This window comes from Aquarana catesbeiana, linkage group LG02, assembly GCF_042186555.1.
Source record: "Aquarana catesbeiana isolate 2022-GZ linkage group LG02, ASM4218655v1, whole genome shotgun sequence".
Lineage (NCBI taxonomy): Eukaryota > Metazoa > Chordata > Amphibia > Anura > Ranidae > Aquarana > Aquarana catesbeiana.
The window spans coordinates 580,719,291-580,743,180 of record NC_133325.1 but is presented as its reverse complement, the minus strand read 5'-3'; the positions used below and the strand labels follow the sequence as shown (position 1 = coordinate 580,743,180).

At 43.3% G+C, this 23,890-nt stretch overlaps 1 protein-coding gene across 4 annotated transcripts in view; it reads right to left on the bottom strand.

Annotated features, from left to right (window-relative positions):
* Nucleotides 1-906: 906 nt before the first annotated feature.
* The window catches only part of ARID1A (AT-rich interaction domain 1A), a 140,371-nt gene continuing 117,387 nt past the window's right edge, over nt 907-23,890 (bottom strand). For 2 of the 4 annotated variants that reach the window (XM_073616155.1, XM_073616157.1), the window contains exons 11-20: nt 17,475-17,684; nt 17,187-17,391; nt 16,958-17,090; nt 16,664-16,818; nt 16,454-16,589; nt 10,837-10,953; nt 10,624-10,717; nt 7,591-8,482; nt 4,024-4,154; nt 907-3,918 (exon numbers count right to left, since the gene is read on the bottom strand). In XM_073616155.1, the coding sequence (XP_073472256.1) occupies nt 2,266-3,918; nt 4,024-4,154; nt 7,591-8,482; nt 10,624-10,717; nt 10,837-10,953; nt 16,454-16,589; nt 16,664-16,818; nt 16,958-17,090; nt 17,187-17,391; nt 17,475-17,684 (3,726 nt within the window). In that variant the 3' untranslated portion in view covers nt 907-2,265. The remainder of the gene's footprint in view (nt 3,919-4,023; nt 4,155-7,590; nt 8,483-10,623; nt 10,718-10,836; nt 10,954-16,453; nt 16,590-16,663; nt 16,819-16,957; nt 17,091-17,186; nt 17,392-17,474; nt 17,685-23,890) is intronic. The other 2 variants (XM_073616156.1, XM_073616158.1) reach the window with 1 other exon arrangement.

Genomic DNA, 23,890 nt, shown 5'->3' with positions numbered 1-23,890 from the left:
CGGGTCTCAGTGACTCGGTGGTCACACGGGTCTCAGTGACTCGGTGGTCACACGGGTCTCAGTGACTCGGTGGTCACACGGGTCTCAGTGACTCGGTGGTCACACGGGTCTCAGTGACTCGGTGGTCACACGGGTCTCAGTGACTCGGTGGTCACAGCGCGCTCCACGCGTGCCCTGTAGGGCATGTGCACAGGGGAGGCAGTCATATGACAGCCTCCCGGGAATTCAGGTCCGTGCTGTAGCCGTCATTCGGCTATAGTGCAGATGTCAACTAGTTAACATGGCAGTTCTGTCCCAACAATCAGTTTTATTAACCATTGATTTTCTCAGTTGAGCCCTTACTATTCAAACGGTCAAACTGTCCAGCAAAATTTTCTATTACAGGGCTGCGACAAACCACTTAAATTGTGGGGTTTACAATGGTCAGCTTTTATACAGGTCTTAAACCTTTACACAAAAGACAAAGATGTTGCGTTGACTGCTTAAAAGGGTTAGGTGGAGTCGAATCACTTAAATCTCTTTTAAAACTGATTGTCCATCTAAGACAAACTTTTACCAGAGTGACTACACTGATGTGAGGTTTCACTGCAAAACAGTTTTGTCACTAGTACAATTATAAAGAAAAGGTAATAACGGTTTTGAAGGGAGTCCGAGAAACAAAAGTTGCTGCGATTATGCTAGTAACAGCATCATAGAGGTCTTTAATTTTAAACCATAGTTACACCCAAATACCTGAGCTAACAAAGTTTGGAGAACATGACCTGACAACTAGAACTAGATTATATACCTGTGAGGGGGTCACACTGATGAAATTAAGCATGCTGGTCTTTAAGTGACCATGGTCTTTAAGTGAAACGCCAATTTTCCATAATTTAGCACATCACAATAAATCTCTTCACAACTCTATTAACAAGATTTAATGTACATTTATTTTTAACACGGGAACATAGAGTATAAAGATTTCATACTGAATAAATGATATATTCATTAAGCAAAATAAAAATAAAACAAATAAAAGGAATAGGCTGAAATTTACATTTTTTCAGAGCTACAAATATGCAGAAATCGCTGGAAAAAAATTGTCAAATTGTTTCTGGAACTGAAACTTAAAAAAAACAAAAAAAAAAAAAAAATGAAAACCTCACACCTTGATTGGAAATGGAAAGAAAAATAAGTTGATAGGATTGCTGGATATACAAAGGGACAAAGGGAGGGAAAGATGGTGGAGAGCCTGTTGCTCTTTGGATCAAACAATCTGCAAAATGTTCCTCCTCCTGGAGGATAAAGGGGGACTAGGGATAAGTAACCGTGACCCCCTTTTTCTTCAGATCCAGGGAAAAGAGCTTGTGAAAGTGGTGAAGGTTAAGTGAGGGAAAAAGTTGAGGGAAAATACAAGAGGTGTGTCTTTAATGTACATCATCATATATATACAGACATCGCAGCTTGCAACCTACAAGCTAAAGGTTAAAACCAGTTATAAGAGGCGATCTCCGATTATTACAATCTAAGTTTAAAGAGGTAAGGGTGTTGCTTCACATGAAACTTTGGGGGAAAAGCGACTTCTTTGCGTCTGTCTCTCCTCCGGAAACTAAAAGCGACCTTTGTCGCTCTCTCCATTTAAAAACCTACATCTGGAGTCTCTGAGGTTGTGGGTTTTTTCCAGCTCCAATTGGATTCTGCAGGGTTTCTCAGCACAGTTAAAAAGGTAATGTCTTTTCGGGACTTTTTTTTTTACGTTTTCTTCTCTGTTTAAAGGTACAGGGCACACAAACTCTATTCTAAAGATTGCAAGGTGAGAAGGGCAAGTTATTTTTTTTTTATTTTATTTTTTTTTTTTTTTACAGGAGGAAATTCTTCTCCTTTCTTGGTGGTTTAAAAGTCTTTAACTCCTTAGAATATGGAGCCCGTCCCTTGGCTGTTGCAGGGGGCCAACAAACAGTAAAGGTGGGGGAGGGTAATTAAGTACAGTGGAACCCATTCCCCCAATTTAACAAAAAAAAAAAAAAAAGAGAAAAAAAAAAAAAATATTCACCGAAATACAGTAGCTTTGGTTCTCACCAAAACAGAGAGAGGAAGAGAAGGGGTAGGGGAGGTCCACGACGGTGACCAGATCTCCTCTCTGGGGCAAACAGTGGATTGAAACAGTTTTTGCATAAATAAAAAGGGAGGATGGGAGGAAAAGGGGAAGGATTCAACAGTCAGGGAGGATTTCATTCTACTGTGATGAGAGGAGCAACCTATCTGGAAAGATGTCCACTGTAGCCGTCATGACTGACCAATCAAAAAGAGGACATCGCAGATGACCTGTGACACAGAGCAGTTCATTAGTGGAGACACCGAGATGTCCAGCAGACGGGACTCGTACAGCGTGAACTCTGAGTGATTTTCCTCAACCTTGGCCAAAGCCAGCAGGGCACGTGAGGCTCGTCTCATCATGTCCGTACTGGTGGGCTCGAAGGGAGCAGAGGGTCCATGTAAATGTGCAGCCTGACTCTGTTGAAACTGGGTGGCTGCCAGACTATCTTCAAGAAAACCTAATAGGTTACCAATGCTGCCTTTCTGTAGGGCAATAGACCTTGCTGCTAAGCTATCCCCCTGTGCCAAGTTTGCCAAAAGCACCACTGCCATTTCCCTGCACACGTGGTTTTTTCTGTCACTTAAGAACCTCACCAAGGTTCCATAGAGCTTCTCAAGACGACTGAAAGGTGGTGTAGCTAATATTAGGTCCACATTGCTGTCTTGAATACTCAGTTTGCTCAGTGCTTCCAGTACCAGTCTTTGGGGTGAAAGTACTGCATTGGGACCCAACGTTACAAATGGGTCCTGCGCTTCCGCTGATGGACAAACTGCCCAGTGTAGCAGACCATCAAGAATGGGTAGACAAATGCTCTCAGGGAAAGGGGAAAGGTCCAGCTGACCAGAGATGTTGGCAAGAGTGACTAACGTGTTCTCACGCAACATTTCCAAACAGTCCCACCACCATTCAGCCTTGTTGCTGCTAACTCCTTGATCTCGTTCTTCCTCTTTTTCGTAAGTAAGAGGTGCTTGTTTCCGTTCTGGGTGCTTATGATGGAGCAAAACTAGTTTCCCAAGAATCAGCAGCAACCCTGGGTGCTTGGACATTTCCAAGTCATTGCCTGGCACAAAAGACAAGCTGCGCAGGATGTTCGATATGCACACGCAACGACGAGAAAGAGCATCTTGCCAATCTTCCAGTGTGCACAAAGGGGTTTCATCTTTACTACGTGGCTCATCTTCCAGAATTTTAAGACATTGTCTGTTGCGCGGTGGGGGACTACCACCTAATGCAAATTCTGGGTCCTCCTCTGGAATATCCCCCCCTTCTGATGGCAAAGAACTTGACCTGGAACACAGCACATCATCTATGGTAGGAGCAGTGTCCTCTGCCCCAGTTACTTGCTGTTCTCTCGATCTGCGTTTTCCCTGGGAGCGTTTACGAACCGGGGGATCAGGCCGCCTCTCAAAGTGAGTCTGGATGTGTTCTGTTGTATCACCCCCTCCTATTTGCCAGTGCAAGAGGCCACTATCAAATTCTTGTCTACGACCTAACCTGTGGGAACAGTCCAACACAAAAGCATCTTCCCGCTGTACAACCTTGATTGGGAGTTTGTCAAACTTGCTAGCATGCCGCTGGGTATCCTCATTGTCTACACAAGGAGCCAAGAAGGCTTTCCTTTCCTCTTCTCCTTCATCCTCACTTTGGAGATCATTAAGTGACTGGCAGCCCTCTCCATCACTATATTCAACATCACTAATGAGTGGACTTTGAGAATTTCGAGAAGGACCAAGCAGATTCTTTTGCCCAGGCTCTCCAACTTCATACTCGCGGAGGATCCCAAAGATCTCAATTAGGCAGCGTCTGAAGTATTCCACCAGCAGCTCTAGCAATCCAGGCAGCTAGAAGTAGAAAGGTGTGCGTTAGGGAACAAAAATTAAAAAAAAATAAATAAATAAAACTAGATGGTGAAAAACAAAAAATATTCTGCAGACATGCACTCTCACCTGGCTAAGATTAAATGTCATGATGCTGTTGTCATCATAAAGAAGAATATTAATAGTATCCAGTGCCCAAGTACTTTCTGCAAGAAGACCAGATTTCAGAGACATCATCACACGCCAAGCCTCAGGTGTACCTGAAAAATTATGAAAAGATTTTATAAGATTTAAAGTAATATTAAAGCCCCCAAAAAGGATTTATATATTGCTGCTGACGAACTTTAATGCCCCCCCCCCCCCCCATATTATTTTCACCCATTGATCCAGCCAGCTTATTTTCTCAACTTCCTTTTAACAGACCAAGCTGTTTAGCAAAAGCAGCAATTAGTTTTGAGACACAAACAAGATTGACAGGGGTGTTTACAATGGTCAACTTTAAACAATTTTACACCAAAAAGGAAAAAAAAAAAATGCTGTTCTAATTCCATGTTAAGCTGGATACACACTGAGTTTCTTGTCGTTTAACCCACAAAAAACGGACAGATCGCTGATGTCAGTGCAGCCATTGGCTACAAGCGCTGATTACATTTTTTTTTGCTTTTGGGTTTAATGCAACTTTAATCTTGCTTTAGTTACAAGATCCTCATTTAGTAAACCACAAAAAAGAAAAATTTGGGACCCTGCAGTATAACACCATAATGTGCTAGTATGCAATACATACTAGCACACTATGACAGACTTCCCCTAATATGAAGGCCTTCAGCAGCGTGCTGTCACTGCTGCCATCTTCACTTGATATTCCTTCCAGGTTAGTGCGGTTCTGCCATTTGAATAGCTGAGCCACGATGGCGTCACTCCCTCACGTGCAAGTCACAGCTCTCAATAGACGGCATGCTGTCCATTGAGAGAGCAGTGTGCATGCACCAGTGATGTCACCAGCTTCTACAGATGTAAAGGTTTCCTAAATGGTGCATGTTTAGAAGATATTTAGTGTACCTACAGGTAAGCCTTATTATAAGACTACCTGTAGGTAAAAATCAAACAGGTGACTATCACCACTAAGGCTCGGTTCACACATGGGCGGCACGACTTGCAGGTCGCCTCAGCGAGGCGACCTGCAAACGACTGCGGGGCGACTTGCGAGACGACTTCTGCATAGAAGTCTATGCAAGTCGCCCCCAAAGTAATACAGGAACCTTTTTCTAAGTCGGAGCGACTTGCGTCGCTCCAATTAGAACGGTTCCATAGCACAGAACGGGAGGCGACTTGTCAGGCGACTAGGTCGCCTGACAAGTCGCCCCAGTGTGAACCGAGCCTAACTCCCTCAGGTCTAACTAGAAGTTAAAAACAGATCTGGAATTCAATTTAGCCTTACCTTAAGGCTAGGCATCTCCATAGCAAATTTTAATAAATATACATACACACACAACCAGTTTTGGCCACCAGTCCTTGGGAAAACGATTGTTGAATTAGAAAGCTTTCAGCTAAGGACAGCAAAATGGGGGATGGAGGACCTCAGCTATGAGGATCGATTACATAGATTACAGTTATGATTATATTGTATAAATACTTTATGCACAATAATTAGGCAAGTATTCTGATCAAATCATCATTTTTATGCATATTGTCCAACTCCAAGCTGTATAAACTTGAATGCTTATTGGATTTAAGCATATCAGGTGATGTGTATTGTGTAATGAGGGAAGGTGTCGCTTAAGGAGATAAACGCCCTATATCAAGGTGTGCATCATTTTTCAGCAGCTTCTTTTCCTCATGGGCCAAAAGCGATTTAACGGACTCCGAAAAGTCAAAAATTGTAAAAAAACTTTCAGAGGGTTGCAGCACTCTAGAAATTTCTAAGCTAATGGGGAATGATCACAGAACCAAATGCTTTGTTGCAAATAGTCAACAGGGTCTCAAGAAACGTGTTGAGAAAAAGATGCAAATTAACTGACAAAGATTTTAGAAGACTCAAAATGTGAAGCTACCAGGAACCTATTAGCCTCCAGTGCTGTCATATTCCAGAACTGCAGAATTACAAGGTGTTCAGTGCTCAAAATCATGGCCAAGGTAAGGAGGGCTGAAAGCTGACCACCACTGAACAAGACACATAAGTTGAAGCATCAAGACTAAGTCAAGAAATATATGAAGACAGATTTTTTCAAAGGACTTATGGACTGATGAGATGAGTGACTTGACAGACCAGATGGATGGGCCTGCTGCTGGATCTGTAATGGGCACAGAGCTCCACTTTGACTCAGATGCTAGCATAGTGGAGGAGGGGTACTGGTATGGGCTGGTATTATTAAAGAGCAGCTAGTTGGACCTTTTCGGGTTGAAGGTTGACTCAATCAACTCTTAAACTGGCAGAGTAGGTTTGAGAGACACTTTCTTAAAGCAGTGGTAGAGGAAAGTCTGCATCTTTCAAGAAGACCATGATATTTATGCAGGACAATGCTCCATCACATGCATCGAAGTACGCCACAGCGTGGCTTGCCAGTAAAGGACTTAAAGATGAAAGAATAATGACATGATCTCCTTCCTCATCTGACCTAAAACCTATTGAGAACTTGTGGGCCCTTCTTAAAAATGGGAGATTTATGGTGAAGGAAAACAGTACACCGCTCTGAACAGTGTCTGGGAGGCTGTAGTTGCTGCTGCACAAAAAGTTAATCATCAACAGATCAAGAAACTGATAGACTCCATGAATTGAAGGCTTATGACAATTATTACAAATAATGGTGGTTATATTGGTCACTGATTTTATTTTTTTTCAAATTTCAGAAATGTTTATTTGTAAATTTTGATTATTCTCACTTTAACAGATGAAAACAAAGTGATATGGGAAAATGTTTGTTTTTCATTTTGTTGCATAATAATCCTGCACACCAAGGCCCCTTTCACACGGGCTTTCTGATCAGGTCCACCTGTCCGTTTTTCAGGCAGACCTACATAGTTACATAGTAGGTGAGGTTGAAAAGACACAAGTCCATCAAGTCCAACCTATGTGTGTGATTATGTGTCAGTATTACATATCCCTGTATGTTGCGGTCATTCAGGTGATTATCTAATAGTTTCTTGAAGCTATCAATGCTCCCCGCTGAGACCACCGCCTGTGGAAGGGAATTCCACATCCTTGCCGCTCTTACAGTAAAGAACCCTCTATGTAGTTTAAGGTTAAACCTCTTTTCTTCTAATTGTAATGAGTGGCCAAAACTTACAGCAATAGGGCTACAAAAATGCATCAATTTTTTTGTTACCTCCCACTTTTTTTAGGAATCGTTTATGAGCAGGCAGACAGTTATATTTTAAGAGGCACAGCTTGTCTCTTCTGTGATAAATAGCCTAACCTTAAGTTTTTTAATGTTGCATTTAGTTCCACTTTTAATTGGCACAACCACATTGTCAATAAAAGGCTAACTATACACAACAAGGTTCAATAGGAAAATAAATTTATATATATATATATATATATATATATATATATATATATATATATATATATATATATATATATATATATATATATATATATATATATATATATATATATATATATATATAGTCATTTTATTACTTATATTTTAGAGCCATAAACTATAAAAATGTACACACCTCTACCTAACCACTTACCAATCTCTTTTGAAGTTAATCTCCTTCTTGGCTTCAGTATGGGCTGTGTGGCTTCCACAGAACCAGGAGGGAAAGTTATGTCCCTGCGGATAAGTGGTGGCTGAGAAGGGGTGGGCACAATGTGGGATGCAGGCACAGGTGGTCCAGCTTTCTGCATCTTCAAGAAAGGAGACTTGCTGGGTGAAGTGTGGGCTTCCAAAGGCCGAGGGGTGGCTGGACTTGCTACCTGAGGCAGATGGTTAGGCATGCTTGGGGAGGCCTGGTAACCAGACTGTGGTGGTGGTCTGGTTAGTGGTGGGCCAGCAGCAGGCACATAAGGTGGCTGCTGCCTGTTAACATGAGGTTGCCACTGACCTTCGTGACTGAGTCGCTGTTCTGGAAGCAGCATTTCTTCACCACGGGGTGGTCCAGAATGGTAGTTAGGTCCTTGTGTACTGGATGTAGGTGGACCAGGCCTACCCTGGTAGTTATAACCCATCTCACCTCGACCCTGCCACATGGCCCCAGGTTGTGTCGTCTCTGCGGATCCTGCCATTCCACTAGGAGGGAGAGGGGGCTGTGAGTTGCTGCCTGGTGCTGCAGGCACTCTTTCACGACCAAACTGAAAAGGGAATTGATTCTGCCCAGAGGGGGGTGGCCTGCGCTCCCCAGCACCTTGTGGATAATTGCTCCCATATTGCCCATAAGGATCCTGTGTCTGCTGTGAGTTAGGAGCTGGGGAGGGCTGTCCAGGGGTGGATGGAACTCCAGACCCAGGTGTCTGTTGTTGCTGAGGTTGTGCCTGTGGTTGACCTTGTACACTTTGTGGTCCAGCATATGAAGCACTGTATATTTCTCCTTCATGGCGTTTAGAAGATGGTCCATAACTACCATCCATTGGCCTCTTATAGTTCTACAAAAAAAAAAAAATTTTAAATTATAAACATCACCAATTTATTTGAGCTGAGCTTAAGAAAAAACATTTAAAAAAGGAATGTGAATAAAGCTCAAAATTTAATTTTAGATAACAAAAAAGGGATAAACGGATTCAGACCCTGGCAAAGTGCAGTCACACAAAGTGCAGCAGGTTTCGAAAATCAGAATGGCAAGCCTTAAAAAGCTGTAAAATTTAAGGATGGATTCCTGTAAACAATAGATTTTTACAAGCATTGGCATAATCTGCCAAAATATAGATGCGTTTAAAGCAAAACTGGAAAAAACACCCAAAAACTCCTAGCTGGACAAAAATTTAATCAGAGAAATTTCCAGGAAAAACTTGCCAAAAGGCATTAAAACCAGGTGCGGAATCAGTCCTTTAGACTATACTTTAAACTTCTGGGTGGTGGAATGATCATTTAAAAGGGTGGAGTAACTAACAAACAAAAAAAAAAACAAAAAAACAACTTGGTACCAAATGCATAAGCTGATCTTACAAAAGTTACAAGGCAGGATGTTAAGTGAAAAGACCACACAAACTGAAAAATCACCACCATATGGTACCGTATTTATCGGCGTATAACACGCACTTTTTTCCCCTTAAAATCAGGAGAAAATCATGGGTGCGTGTTATACGCCGATCCCCACTGTCTGTGTGCCAAAAAAGAGCGAGCGCCGCCGAAAAAGACCGAGCGCGCTGAAAAAAAAATGAGCACCGCCGAAAAAGACCGAGCCGAGTGCTCGGCTCCGCTCGCAGTCACGCCGTCCCGCCTCCCTGCTGTCTGAGAGGAGCAGGAGCGAGCGCTGCCGGAAAAGACCGAGTTGAGTGCTCAGGTCCGCTCGCAGTCCCGCCCAGCTCCTATGATGGACATAACACTCCGTCCAATGGCGGGACTGCGAGCGACGCCGAGCACACAGTACATTCGGCTCAGTCTTTTTCGGCAGCGCTCGCTCCTCATCCTCTGAGACAGCAGGGAGGCAGGACGGCGTGACGAGTCGAGTACACAGGCTCTGTCTATATGATGAGCCGAGTACACAGGCTGTCGGCAGCAAATTTAAGCAAATAAATGCTGCATATGACAATGGGCCAAGCCGACAATGGGGCCAAGCCGACAATGGGGCCAAGCCGACAATGGGGCCAAGCCGACAATGGGGCCAAGCCGACAATGGGGCCAAGCCGACAATGGGGCCAAGCCGACAATGGGGCCAAGCCGACAATGGGGCCAAGCCGACAATGGGGCCAAGCCGACAATGGGGCCAAGCCGACAATGGGGCCAAGCCGACAATGGGGCCAAGCCGACAATGGGGCCAAGCCGACAATGGGGCCAAGCCGACAATGGGGCCAAGCCGACAATGGGGCCAAGCCGACAATGGGGCCAAGCCGACAATGGGGCCAAGCCGACAATGGGGCAAGCCGACAATGGGGCAAGCCGACAATGGGGCAAGCCGACAATGGGGCAAGCCGACAATGGGGCAAGCCTGCATATGACAATGGGCAAGCCTGCATATGACAATGGGCAAGCCTGCATATGACAATGGGCAAGCCGCAAATGGACACTGATCATTCTGCAATAATGGACAAGGCTGCAGATGGAGACTGATGAGGCTGCATTGATTGGCATTTAAATGTAAGTTTTTTTTCCTTAAAATGCCCTCCTAAACTTGGGGTGCATGTTATACTCTGGCGCGTGTTATACGCCGATAAATACGGTAATTACTGAATAAAGTGGTTCTAAAGGCTGAAGAATGCATTAAGGCAAAAACATCCCGAGTGCAGAGCACCCCCTTATAATTACCCGATCAAGCAATGTGCACAAGAGCAGCGGCTCTTGGCACTCTCCCTCCTCACAGGCTCAGACAGCAGCGCAAGCCGCTGGCTCCCACTGTTGTCAATCACAGCCAGTGAGGAGGGAGCAGGGATGAGCCGCTCTGTGTCATGGACACACACAGCCAGCTTGGGAGCGAGACCGCATGAGTGCCCCCATAATAAGCAGCTTGGGACAAGGCACCCCAGAAGAGGAGAATCGGGGCTGCTCTGTGCAAAACTATTGCACAGAGTAGGTAAGCATAACAAGTTATTTATAAAAAATTAAAAAAAATAGAACAAGAGGAAATTACCTGTTGCTGATACATTGGATTCTGCTGACTTGGATAGGGGCTTCCAGAGGACGTACCCTGTGTTGGATACTGGTTACTGTAAGTGTCATGTCTGCTGAAGGGAAACAAAAAAAAAATAAATAAAAAAAAAAAAAAAAAAAAAAAAAAAAAGCTTTACGGTTCCATTTTCCCCACCACAACTTTCTACAATGTTACTGTTAACCTTTTTCTCACCTCTGCTGTGGGTAACGACCAGGAGAGTACATGCCACTGTCTGTGTTGGAAGGCATCATATTTGGCTGAGTCCCACCACTTGTCATATTCCCTTCTGGACCAAGACCAGGTTCTGGCCTACAGAAGCAAAAGGAATTCAAAATTACTATACAAATCTTTTTCCCCTCACCGTTAAATCCCTTTTTCAGAGTCGATTGAGGAACACAGGATTCTTAAAGACTCAATTTAAATTTACACCCTCCTGGGTAAAGATACTGCTGGCCAAGAAGACCTGATTTTTGCACTCACCTATTTTTGCACTCACCGTACAATTTGATGAGGATGAAAACCCAGTGTTCACATCAGGTGAAGCAGGCCTTCCATGTATGGTAGTAAATGAATTAGACGGTGGACTTCAGTGCTTGAAGCATGGTGGAAATGACAGCAGAGGATCCTTGGCTTACAATGCCTTAAAAGCCAGTGACTAAAGCGAGGACCTTGAGATAGAAGGCTCGGGTGAAGTGGAAGGTGCCAGGAAATGTTGCTGACCAGCTGAACAAGGTCTCAGAATCAAGCCATGCATGGCCAATTTGGAGCTACCAGGAGCAACGAAATGACCCAGTTACTTGCTCCCTAAAAACAGTGGATTGAGCTTCAGAAAGGGGGAGGAATAAAGAGGATACCTGTTCCACTACTACATTTGCTATAGAGGCCCAAGGATCCTTTGCTCTGGTGACAATCTGGGACCCTTCTGGTTAAGTCTGGAAGGTAACAGGTCCACATCAGGGGTGCCCCAGTAAAGGCAAATCTGATTAAAGACCTCAAGATGAAGGTCACATTCCCTTTGATCTAGGCACAGATGACAGATAGTACACCTGCCAGTTGTCGACTCCCAGAATGTGAACCGCTGACAGGGTTGAACATGCGGTTCTGTCCAATCCAGGATCCATGCAATCTCTCGCGCTTCAGTAGGGGAGAGATACATGCAGTAGTTATGTTTGGTTAGAATTTTTCTTCATGCTCTGCATATGGAATTCAAAATGAGGAAAAAAGACAGCGTCAGACAGAAGCTTATGAGAATCTTGAAGCAGCAGCCAAGTGTTTGCAGAATACCGCTAGCAAGACTTTAGATTTAGAAAATAGGACATGAACAGTTCAAACTTTGGTAGACAAAGTGACTTCAGACCAAGCAAAAGAAGTTCTCTGTCCTGTGATGCATTACAAGAAAAAGATTTCACGGGTCAAACCAAAAATCTAATTTCCTCATTCTACATCACAGGATACACAGAAGGAGTTAAAAACCATGATTACTTGGGATGTCCCAAAAAATTGCACATGAAAAGAGGGCAACAAAGCCAACAAGTCCAAAATCTCAAACAATAGAGACCACTGGGGCGGCACAGGAAGAAAAATCTGCTTTGCACCCGCTTGCAGAGCATCCTCCTGGAAACACCGACCACAGCTTTCTGTCCAAACCTCTGTACAGGCTGTTTGAAAGCTTTACGAAGTGTTAATGAACTGAGAGTGCTCATTATTGTGGTGAAAAATGGGACTTGTACTGTAGTTGTTCATGCACAGATTCCGGTGAATAAATGTGGCTGTGTCGGGGGAGCTCCGCTGTTTTTAAATTGTGACAGCGGGTGTAAGGAGGAGGACTTCTGCCCGCTGTCACAGGGCTGAGATCAGGGTTTGTGGTCAGGTGTGGTATAGCAACATGCTGCGCCTAAATACAGGTGTTAACATGTTACTACAGGTTAACTTTCCATTAACCAAGGAATAAGATTTAATAGGCCACTAAATGCATGGTCAAGGCCCGTCCATTAATGGTGGTCAAGGCCCGTCCATTAATGGTGGTCAAGGCCCGTCCATTAATGGTGGTCAAGGCCCGTCCATTAATGGTGGTCAAGGCCCGTCCATTAATGGTGGTCAAGGCCCGTCCATTAATGGTGGTCAAGGCCCGTCCATTAATGGTGGTCAAGGCCCGTCCATTAATGGTGGTCAAGGCCCGTCCATTAATGGTACTCAAGGCCCGTCCATTAATGGTACTCAAGGCCCGTCCATTAATGGTACTCAAGGCCCGTCCATTAATGGTACTCAAGGCCCGTCCATTAATGGTACTCAAGGCCCGTCCATTAATGGTACTCAAGGCCCGTCCATTAATGGTACTCAAGGCCCGTCCTTTAATGGTACTCAAGGCCCGTCCTTTAATGGTACTCAAGGCCCGTCCTTTAATGGTACTCAAGGCCCGTCCTTTAATGGTACTCAAGGCCCGTCCTTTAATGGTACTCAAGGCCCGTCCTTTAATGGTACTCAAGGCCAAAAAGATCTCCAAACCTGCCTGAAGGCAGGCCAAAAGATGCCCTGTGACATACTGTTGGGGATCAAACTTGTGAGCCTCACATTAGGTGAAATAAGCAATCTACGTATGATGGTCCACCTTCCTGGAGGTTGATTTTTTTTTTAGCCCGGAGAATGATAGGAATGACAAACACCCTTCTCCCTCAGAACTTGGGTTTCAAAACAGCCCTGCTGTCAAAGCCAGCAACCGTAATGCAACATGGAAGATCAAGCCCTCCGACAGCAAGTCTGTCCGATCTAGAAGAGCCCACGGCTCATCTTCCAAGAGATTAAGATGTCTGCATATCACAATCTTCTTGGCCAAGCCGATGCGATCAGAATCACTGTGACCCCCGCCATCTTTATCCTATGCCAAAAACAAGGAAAGAGTTGGAGTGGAGGGCAGGCATAGATCAGAGAAAACTGATCCCAAGTAGTTACCAGATCATCTACTGCAAGGACCAGAGGATCCATGGGTCAAGACACAAATCGGTCCGGCTTGAATCTGAACACCAAGAGATCCACTTCCAGCTTCCCCCTCTCAAACTAATCTCAGAACACCTCCAGTTGAACAGCCTATTCTCTCAGATTCAGATACTGGCAGCTGAGAAATTCCACCTGCCAATTTCTTGAGCAGCATTACTTTTGGTCCCACTGCTCATCTACACTGCAAAATGCAGAAACTATTGGTGAGGCCAGAAAAATTATATTCACTGACAGGAAGCCTCCCCATTAGGCAAAGCAATTGCTGAGCAAAGTGAGGATAGACAATACGTCTGTTTGGCTTGGGAAACCTTGAGATCTATCCTCCGACACAGGTGTGATGACCTTTTGAAACAGTCTCTTCACCTGAATATAGCCATCTAAAAATGGTCCAAATAAATGTTAATCTTTAAAAGGCAGCCTCTCAAATTGCCTCTAGCTTACACGAAGTTCCATTGCTCAGTAGTCAAACACAGTCCAATCTGTTTCAAGTAACAGAAGGAAATGGGTATAGGAATGTACTCCCCCCCCCCCCCCCCCCATTTATTGGTTGAACTCAATGGACCTGTGTCTTTTTTTCAACCCACCTATGTAAATGCATCTTCCTGGTAAGAAAGTTTTTAGAGCGTATGCAACACTTTGCCTTGGATGTCAGTGCCCATTCCTACTGGGCTAACACTTTTTGCACTTATGCTGGCAGTAATAAGGGACTTAAATGCATAAAATGTGGTGTCTGCCTAGGCTGTTGAAGGGCAAGATGCCCAAAAAGCCACAAAAACCAAAGTGAACTCCCAACAGCACTCAGCCTCCACAGTCCACTCACATAAAAGTAGTGAGTCTTCAGAAATCAAGTCAAGCAAAAGCATACCTATAGTTCTGGACCTGGAGAGCATCCCATAGCAAAAGACTAAAACAGGCATTATGAAGCAGGATTAGGGCACTTTCATGTGTGGCAGAGACTGCTCAGCAGGGCTGTTGCAGGGAATGGCTGAGCTGGTAGGACTCCTAGACTAGCAGACCTGATTTAAACCAACCTAAAGCTGTTAAAAGTAGTTAACCACTTGCCGACCGCCGCACACATATATATGTTGGCAGCATGGCACGCAAATGGGCGTACCTGTACATCCCTTTGAATTTGCCGCCTATCGCGTCAAAAGTGTCCGCCATAATGACGCAGTCCCAATAAAATCACACATCACCTCCATTACTAGTTAAAAAAAAATGCCACAAATCTATCCCCTATTTTGTAGACACTAACTTTTGCACAAACCAAATAAATATATATATAAGGGCGGCACAGTGGTGTAGTGGGTAGCACTCTTGCCTAAAAAGGCTTGCTGGTTCGAATCCCAGCGACACTACCTGCCTGGAGTTTTGCATGCTCTCCCTGTGCGGGTTTCTCCCACACTCCAAAGACATGCTGGTAGGTTAATTGGCTTCTGTCTAAATTGGCCCTAGAATATGAATGTGAGTTAGGGACCTTAGATTTAAGCTTCTTGAGGGTAGGGACGAATGGGAATGTACAATATATATGTAAAGCGCTGCGTAAATTGATGGCGCTATACAAGTACCTTATTCACTTAAGGACCAGCCTCGTTCTGGAATTTAGGTGTTTACATGTTTAAAAACGTTTTTTTTTTTTTTGCTAGAAAATTACTTAGAACCCCCAAACATTATATATTGTTTTTTTTTCTAACACCCTAGAGAATAAAATGGCGGTCACTGCAATACTTTTTTTCACACCATATTTGCACAGCGGTCTTACAAGCGTGCTTTTTATTTTTGGAAAAAATTAACTTTTTTGAATAAAAAAAAAAAAAAAAAAAAAAAAAAAAAACACACACAACAGTAAAATTAGCCCAATTTTTTTTTATATTGTGAAAAATAATGTTACGCCGAGTAAATTGATACCCAACATTTGGGTATCAATTTACTCGGCGTAACATATTTTTAAAAATGACAATGAAAAAAAGACGTACGGGCGGAAGTGACGTTTTGACGTTGCTTCCGCCCTGCAGTGTCATAGAGACGAGTGGGCGCCATCTTCCCCTCACTCGTCTCCATGCACAGCTAGGACAGATGCGATCGCCTGCGCCGCTACCGAAGGCTCCGGTAAGAGGTGGAGGGCACCGGATCGCGGCGGGGGCTGGGGGGTTCCTCTCCCGCCACCGATAAAAGTGATCTCGCGGCGAATCCGCCGCAGAGACCACTTTTACCTTATAGCCGCACGAAAGACGGGGATACCGGGGTTATGGCAGCTAGCTGCTGCCATAACGATATCCGCCGGCAAAGTTAGGACATATATGTACATGCGGCGGTCGGCAAGTGGTTATATTATATTAATAACAATAATAATATCGGCCTAAACTGTGGAAGAAATTTGTGTTTTTATATATTTTTTGGGGATATTACAGCAAAAAGTAAAAAATATTGCTTTTTTTTCAAAATTCTCGCTCTTTTTTGTTTTTAGCTCAAAAAATAAAAGCCACAGAGGTGATCAAATACCAAAGAAAGCTATTTGTGGGAAAAAAAATAGGACGTCAATTTTATTTGGGTACAATGTCACACGGCCACGCAATTGTCAGCTAAAGGCATGCAATTGTCGCTAAAGCGACGCAGTACAGAATCACAAAAAAATGCTCTGGTCAGGAAGGGGGTAAATCCTTCTGGGGCTGAAGTGGTTAAAAAAAATAAAATAAAAAAGGAGGTGGTGTATTAATCCTCCTGAAAGTCACAGTATAACCCAGTTGTTTAAGAATCCTGTGACCTTCAATGCATAATAGAGAAATCAACTTTTTTTCAGTCAAAATATACGCACCTCACTCGGTCATAACCGCTATAAGGATAATGCTGACGCTGTGCCATGTTTGACATAGCAGGACCAGGTGCACGACTATATGGATCTCCCATTGCTCCACTGGGCCCCTGCCCAGATGACATGAAAGGATCTGTTCCTGAGAGAAGAGATTATTCGTAATGCAAAAATACTTCTAGTGCATGAGCTTAAATAAAAGAACTTGTCACCTACCTTTTCTCATTCCCCCATAGGGATCTTTATTGGTCTCATAGGGCATCCTGCCCATCATGTCTGCCTGATATCCAGGATTAGGAGTCATTGAGTTTCGTTTCTGGTAAGAAGGATCTGATCCATCATATGCATCCTGGAGACTCACCGAGTTATTCCTATGACAGTAGAATAAATATTGTAAGAGAGACTAAGAAAATTCTGAAAGGCAAGATCATTTGAAGTAGGAGGGAATAGGTACGGTTTCTGGTGCAATTATGACTTATATTTATTTACAACCATTGTTACGAAGCTCACCTCATGCCTGGCATGGGAGGCATCTGACTATGTGGCGTGGATGCTGGTGTGGGAGGCTTCAGATCTCCTCCTTCTGCCATAGAGCTGCTAGTGGACTGAGGAGTCTGTGGTCCCTGCATAGAGCCTGAGCCAGCTAAATGCAAAGATGATGCAATGTTAGGAGACAGTATTTTTCATGGCAACAAAAAAAACTTACACATGAGCAATGACAAATGCCAAATGCCCTTACCAGGAGACGGTGGTTGGATTTTCGCCTGTTTCTTTGCGTCTGCTGAAGAAAATATATCAGGTGGTGGGTCCTCTCCCCTTTCAATTTTGCACTCAAAGGCATACAGACATTGTATATATTGCTTTTTTAGGGAGCTAGCTGCACTACTTGATGTACCCACATTTAAGTTTGTTGCAAGCTCTCTCCACTTCTTGTTCTTATTAACCTGAGAGGAAAATAAAGCAGTTAGAGATGCATCACAATGAAAATTCCAAGATGAACATGGCATTAAAAGAAAATATGCCTAACCTGGGTAAGTCCTCCAATGTCTTTGACAGACATGTAGAGACGGTACAAATCGAGGGGTTTCCTGCCCACAGCTGGTAGGTTGGTCATGCCCATTGCCTTCTCCTCTGTGAAAGATAGATAACGATCCACCCACATCTTTCTCTCTGGTTCACCACCCAATTCATACAGTTTTGTTATCTTTTCATTTGTAGTAGTAGAGGAACTGGATTTCTGTTAACAGAAAAGTGAAAAAATTCACAAATAAAGGTTACAAATCTGTAACCCAAAATTTAGTAAAGATCATTACCACATCTCAAAACATAGTTAAATCTCATAAATGTTGAATATTTAGAAAGTGGTGTTTATAAATTTATACAGCCAAGGAGTGCCACTGCCATAGAATTCACAACTAAGAGTATATTTAAGTGTTCAAGCAGCAGGACACCAGCTAACTTCAAGACTAGACTTTCACCTTTGCAGAACCTAATAGCAGTTGGGGAGATCGCCGCACTAACATTGCTTGTGTTAGTACAGTGATCTGTTTTTTGTTCAGCCCGCCAGGTTGAAAAAGCACACACTTGTGTCATGCAACACTGTACTGTACTTAAATGAATTTTATATCATTTGAGGCAAAACTTTCTTTTGGCAATATTTAATCACCACTGGGTTTATTTTTTTGCTAGAAAGAAAAAAAAAAAAAGCCAGAAAAATTTAAATTTTTTTTTCTTTTAGTTTGTTATAAGATTTTGCAAATCCTCAAATTTAGCTCAAAGCTTATTCAACTAAATTTCTGTGTGAAACTTATAAGATCTACAAATTATGAATGAATATATAAATAGATGAAGTACTGCCTTTTTATTTGAGGCCCTGAAATTACACATTTTCAAACTACCATCACAACCCAAAACACATTCTTCTACTCCTCTCGAGTATGGCGATACTACATGCAAGACTTTACAGTTTGGCCTGATTATATACCGGACTTGTATCTCATGTCTCACAGATCACTCTTCAAAGAGCACTACACATGCGAGTGCTTACGGTGACACTGATTGGTGCGACAATGATCATGGACATTAGTGTGCCGTGATTACAGTGTGACTGGTGGTGGTGGTGGTGGGGGGGGGGTGATAAGAGACACTGATTGGTGTGGCCTGGTGGAATCGTACTGCTGTGGTGGTGATCAGAGAAAACAGTGTCACAGAGTGATGGAGCATCCAGCTATTTTACATAATCACTGTCACAGCAGTACAATGTTCAATTTCTTTAACCCTGTACAATGTGATCGCTGTGAGCAGAGACAAAATCGATCACAGTGGTAAACAAGGCTTCAGGAACGAACTTTTTTCCTACTACAAATTATTGCTGCGAATGGTCATATGGTGCAGGGCCAAATGATACTGGCCCTATATTCCGGTCCCCTTTCCATTTGTCTGATAGAAACTTAAAATGCTGGATTTACCCTTTTCTAGGTGCAACAGCAAACTTTGTAAGAAGTTTATTTCCTAGCTTTGAAAAGAGTAGGAACAACCAAATCAGGCAAGCCCCTTTCTTTTAGGATCTGGGCTACAACAGCCAGGCCATAAAAGCCAGTAACTAGTCTGATATTTGAGGTACGAGTACCACTTCTGCCTGGGCCAATTTGGTATGATAGGCATCAACAGGATGCCACCTTCCCTGAGCCTACGAGGGAGTTTCAGAGAAGGAAAAGCAAAGATCAGGTTGAACTGATCCCATCAGTCAGGACAGCACCCACTGCCATAGCTAGATTCCTGGACATGGAGAAAAACCTGCCCAGTTTGTTAACCTGGAAGATGGGATGCCCACGTTTGGCGTGTCACACCTGTGACAGAGGTCTCTAAACACCACTGTGCACGATTTTCTTAAATCTAGATGCCGTGGACTGAGAATGCCTCCAATGCCAATTTTTCACACCTAGAATGTGCATGGCATACAGCGCTGAAGTGTGAAGATCTGTCCAAGCCAGAATCTGAACATCTTCTCTGAGCTGCAAGACTTCTGTTTTTATCCTGATGGAAAACAAACCACAGCAGCGACAATGTCCAACTGAATCCTGGTCAGAGGATCATGATACTGAGATGTCCAGCGTTGAAGGGATAGCCTTATCACTCATCTCCAGAATGTTGACTGAGCTTCCCCCTGTGACCAAGTCCTCTGCACCAAGACCAAAAGTAAGGTTGGCAACTCATTGTAAGAACTCTTCAGAACGGTAGGAGGAAAAGTTTCCCAAACACGGGCAACAAATATGTAATGTTGCTTATAAATGAAATTATGTGCTGAAATTTTGCTCCCAGTGTTGAGAACCTTTAGATCCAGAATTGGCCAAATGCCCCTTTCACTTTCAGAATAGAGAACAGGTTTGAGTAGAAACACTGAAGTTATTGCCTGTTCTAGAAGCAATGGGTATGACCCTTGAAAAAGCAGCTGTGCTAGAGCACTGTAAAAAAGTACGCTAGTTTTTGTGGAGACTTTGGCAGGTTTGATAAACTGAAAAGGCAGATTTCAAATTTCAGCTTGCAGCCCCTGGATAACACATTGATGTTAGCGTTCAAAACATCTGATCCATGCATTCACATAGGCGAACAGAAGGCCTATACGCGAATACATGGGAGTAGCCACTCATTGAAATAACGACTTGTTCACAGGTTTGAAGGACATGGAATCCAGAGCTTGCTACAGACTGATTAAAATTCACCAGGGATTGGCGGAATATTGATCAATGTGTTGCTGTCCCTGTTCAACAGAAGTTGATTAGATCAACATCTGTTGAACGTTCAAATTGGAAAACCTTCGCTGTGTAGCTGAGAAAAAAAACACACACACACACACACACACACACACACACACACACACACACACACACACACACGTTTTCTCCTTCATCGCCAGGACATTGTATTCTTGCTTTGAATTCCAAGCAAAATATAGCCAAGCTTAAAACTGCTCACACTCCCCTTTTAATGTCTAAACTAAATTCCCTGTGTAGGGAGGATGCATATACACTACTGTGCAAAATTTTTAGGCAGATGTGGAAAAAAAAAAATGTAGTAAATTAAGAATGCAAAAAAATAAGCGATCATTTTTAATCATTTAAAAAAGTTGAAAGTAAATGAACAGAAGAGAAATTCAAATCAATTTGGTGCGACCACCCCTTTGCCTTCAAACCAGCATTAACTGTTCTAGGTACACTTGCACAGTTTTTAAAGGAAGTAGGTTGTTCTAAACATCCTGGAGAACTAACCACAGATTATCTATGGATGTAGGCTGCCTCAAATATTTCTGACTCTTCATGTAATCCCAGACATACTCGATGTTGAGGCCAGGGCTATGTGCGGGCCAAACCATCACTTCAAGGACTCCTTGTTCTTTATGCTGAAGACAGTTCTTAATGACATTGGCTGTATGTTTGGGGCCGTTGTAATGCTGTAGAATAAATTTGGGATCAATCACATTCCTTCCTGATGATATGGCATGATGGACAAGTATCTGCCTGTATTTCTCAGCATTGAGGACACCATTGATCCTGACCGAATCCCAAAATGCATTTTGAGGAATACAGCCCCAAACCTGCAAGGAACCTCCACCATGCTTCATTGTTGCCTGCTGACATTCGTTGTACTGCTTTCCAGCTCTTCGGAAAACAAACGGCTTCCTGCTACAGGCAAACATTTCAAATTTTGACTCATCAGTTCAGAGCACCTCCCCCCATTTTTCTGCACCACAGTTCCTATGTATTCGTGCATAGTTGTCATCTAGCCTTCTTTCCACGTCAGAAGTATGGCTTTTTGGCTGCAAATCTTCCATGAATACAACTGCTAGCCAGACCTCTCCAGACAGTAGATGGGTGTACCTTGGCTCTGTGCTGATGGCACTTGCTGGACATCTACCGATGTCAAAGGGAAGTAAGAATGGCATTCCTTGGCTGACCACTGCATCTACAGTCCTCAAAGTTCCCATTTCTTTGTGCTTTTTTAAACCATTGTTCATTGACTAAAATGCCATTTTAGTTTTAGTCAACAAAATTATTTTAGTCAATGAAATTAACACGGCTTCAAATGGGCTTGAACAGCACATCTTGAAACCCCAATCGGCTTTGAAATCTTTGCCTGGGAGAGACCTTGCCGATGCAGTGTAGCTTCTGTGTGTCTTGTTGCTGTGCTCGGTCTGCAAAAATTAAATTTTACCTGTGGATTGCATGGGACCCCCTCTCCTTGGTTTTTACAAACAAATCTTAGCACATAGTGAATTAAATATCCCACACGGTTTCCTTGGGTAAGAGGGTTACGCTTTTCTTTTGGCCTAGAGTTAGGCTTTAACAAATGCCCTTTCAGGGTGGAATAGTTCTGAAACAATCCTGGACCCAGCACCCTCCAGGATGCTTCCAGATCACATAAGGAATACCTTGAATAAAGCAGGTGTCCACACAAAAGTGCTGTACAGCAGTAGGAGCTCTGACCAAAGGTTGGAGACGGGCAGCAGATGCTCCAAAAACAGGGTAGTATACACTGCAGAAATCAACCCCCTATAATTCTGGGGTGACAAGAGATTGCAGTGCCACAAAAACAGTGTCTAGAGATACAGTTCAGACTCAGATGGGCACAGCAACTGGTGGGCACAGCAACTGGTGGGCTGGCCTAGGGAGTCGAGAAGTTCAGAGCTAGACTCTGAAGGGGTGATGTTGGCTTACAGTGCCTTGAAAAAGTATTCATACCCTGTGAAATTTTCCACATTGTCATGTTACAAATAAAAATGTAAATGTATTTTATTGGGATTTTATGTGATAGACCAACACAAAGTGGCACATAATTGTGAAGTGGAAGGAAAAATGATAAATGGGTTTTCAAAATTTTTTACAAATAAATATCTGAAAAGTGTGACGTGCATTTGTATTCAGCCCCCGAGTCAATACTTTGTAGAACCACCTTTGGCTGCAATTACAGCTGCAAGTCTTTTTGGGCATGTCTCTACCAGCTTTGCACGTCTAGAGAGTGACTTTTGCCCATTCTTCTTTGCAAAATAGCTCAAGTTGTCAGATTGGATAGAGTGTCTGGAACAGAAATGTTCAACTCTTGCCACATATTCTCAATTGGATTTAGGTCTGGACTTTGATTGGGCCATTCTAACACATTAATATGCTTTGATATAAACCATTCCATTGTAGCTCTGGCTGTATGTTTAGGGATGTTGTCCTGCTGGAACCTCCGCCACAGTTTCAAGCCTTTTGCAGGCCAACAGGTTTTCTTCTAAGATTGCCCTGTATTTGGCTCCATCTTCCCATCAGCTCTGACCAGCTTTCCCTGGAAAAGCATCCCCACAACATAATGATGACCACCACGTTTCATGGTGGTGTGTTTAGGGTAATGTACAGTGTTAGCTTTCCATCACACACAGCGTTTTGCTTTTAGGCCAAAAAGTTCAATTTTGGTCTCATCTGACCAAAGCACCATCTTCCACATGGCTTCTCGCAAACGGGACTTCTCATGGCTCCCCCCACCCCCAACTATGGCTTTCTTCTTGCAACTCTTCCATAAAGAGCAGATTTGTAGAGTGCACGACTAATAGTTCTTCTGTAGACAGATTCTCCCACCTGAGCTGTGGATCTCCGCAGCTCCTCCAGAGTTACCATGGACCTTTTATCTGCTTCTCTGATTAATGCTCTCCTTGCCCAGCCTGCCAGTTTAGGTGGGTGGTCTTGTCTTGGTAGGTTTGCAGTTGTGCCATACCCTTTCCATTTTCAGATGATTGAGTGAACAGTGCTCCGTGAGATATTCAAAGCTTGGGATATTTTTTTAAAACCTAACTCTGCTTTAAACTTCTCCACAACTTTATCCCTGACCTGTCTGGTGTGTTCCTTGGCCTTCATGATGCTGTGCGTTCACCAAGGTTCTCTAACAAACCTCTGAAGGCTTCACGGAACAGCTGTATTTATGAGATTAAAATTATACTCAGGTGGACTCCATTTACTAATTAGGTAACTTTCAAAGGCAATTGGTTTCACTAGATTAGGGATATGCAATTAGCGGACCTCCAGCTGTTGCAGAACTACAAGTCCCATGAGGCATAGCAAGACTGACAGCCACAAGCATGACACCCAGAGGGAGAGGCATGGTGGGACTTGTAGTTTTGCAACAGCTGGAGATCCGCTAATTGCATATCCCTGCACTAGATTTTAGTTAGGGGTATCAGAGTAAAGGGGGCTGAATACAAAATGCACGACTCACTTTTCAGCTAACAGTTTGTAAAAAATTCTGAAAACCATTATTTTCCTTCCACTTTACAATTACGCACCATGTTGTGTTGGTCTATCAAAAAAAAATCCCAATAAAACACATTTACTTTTTTGGTTGTAACATGAGAAAATTTGGAAAATTTCAAAAGGGTATGAATACCTTTTCAAGACAGTGTTCACTTAAGGC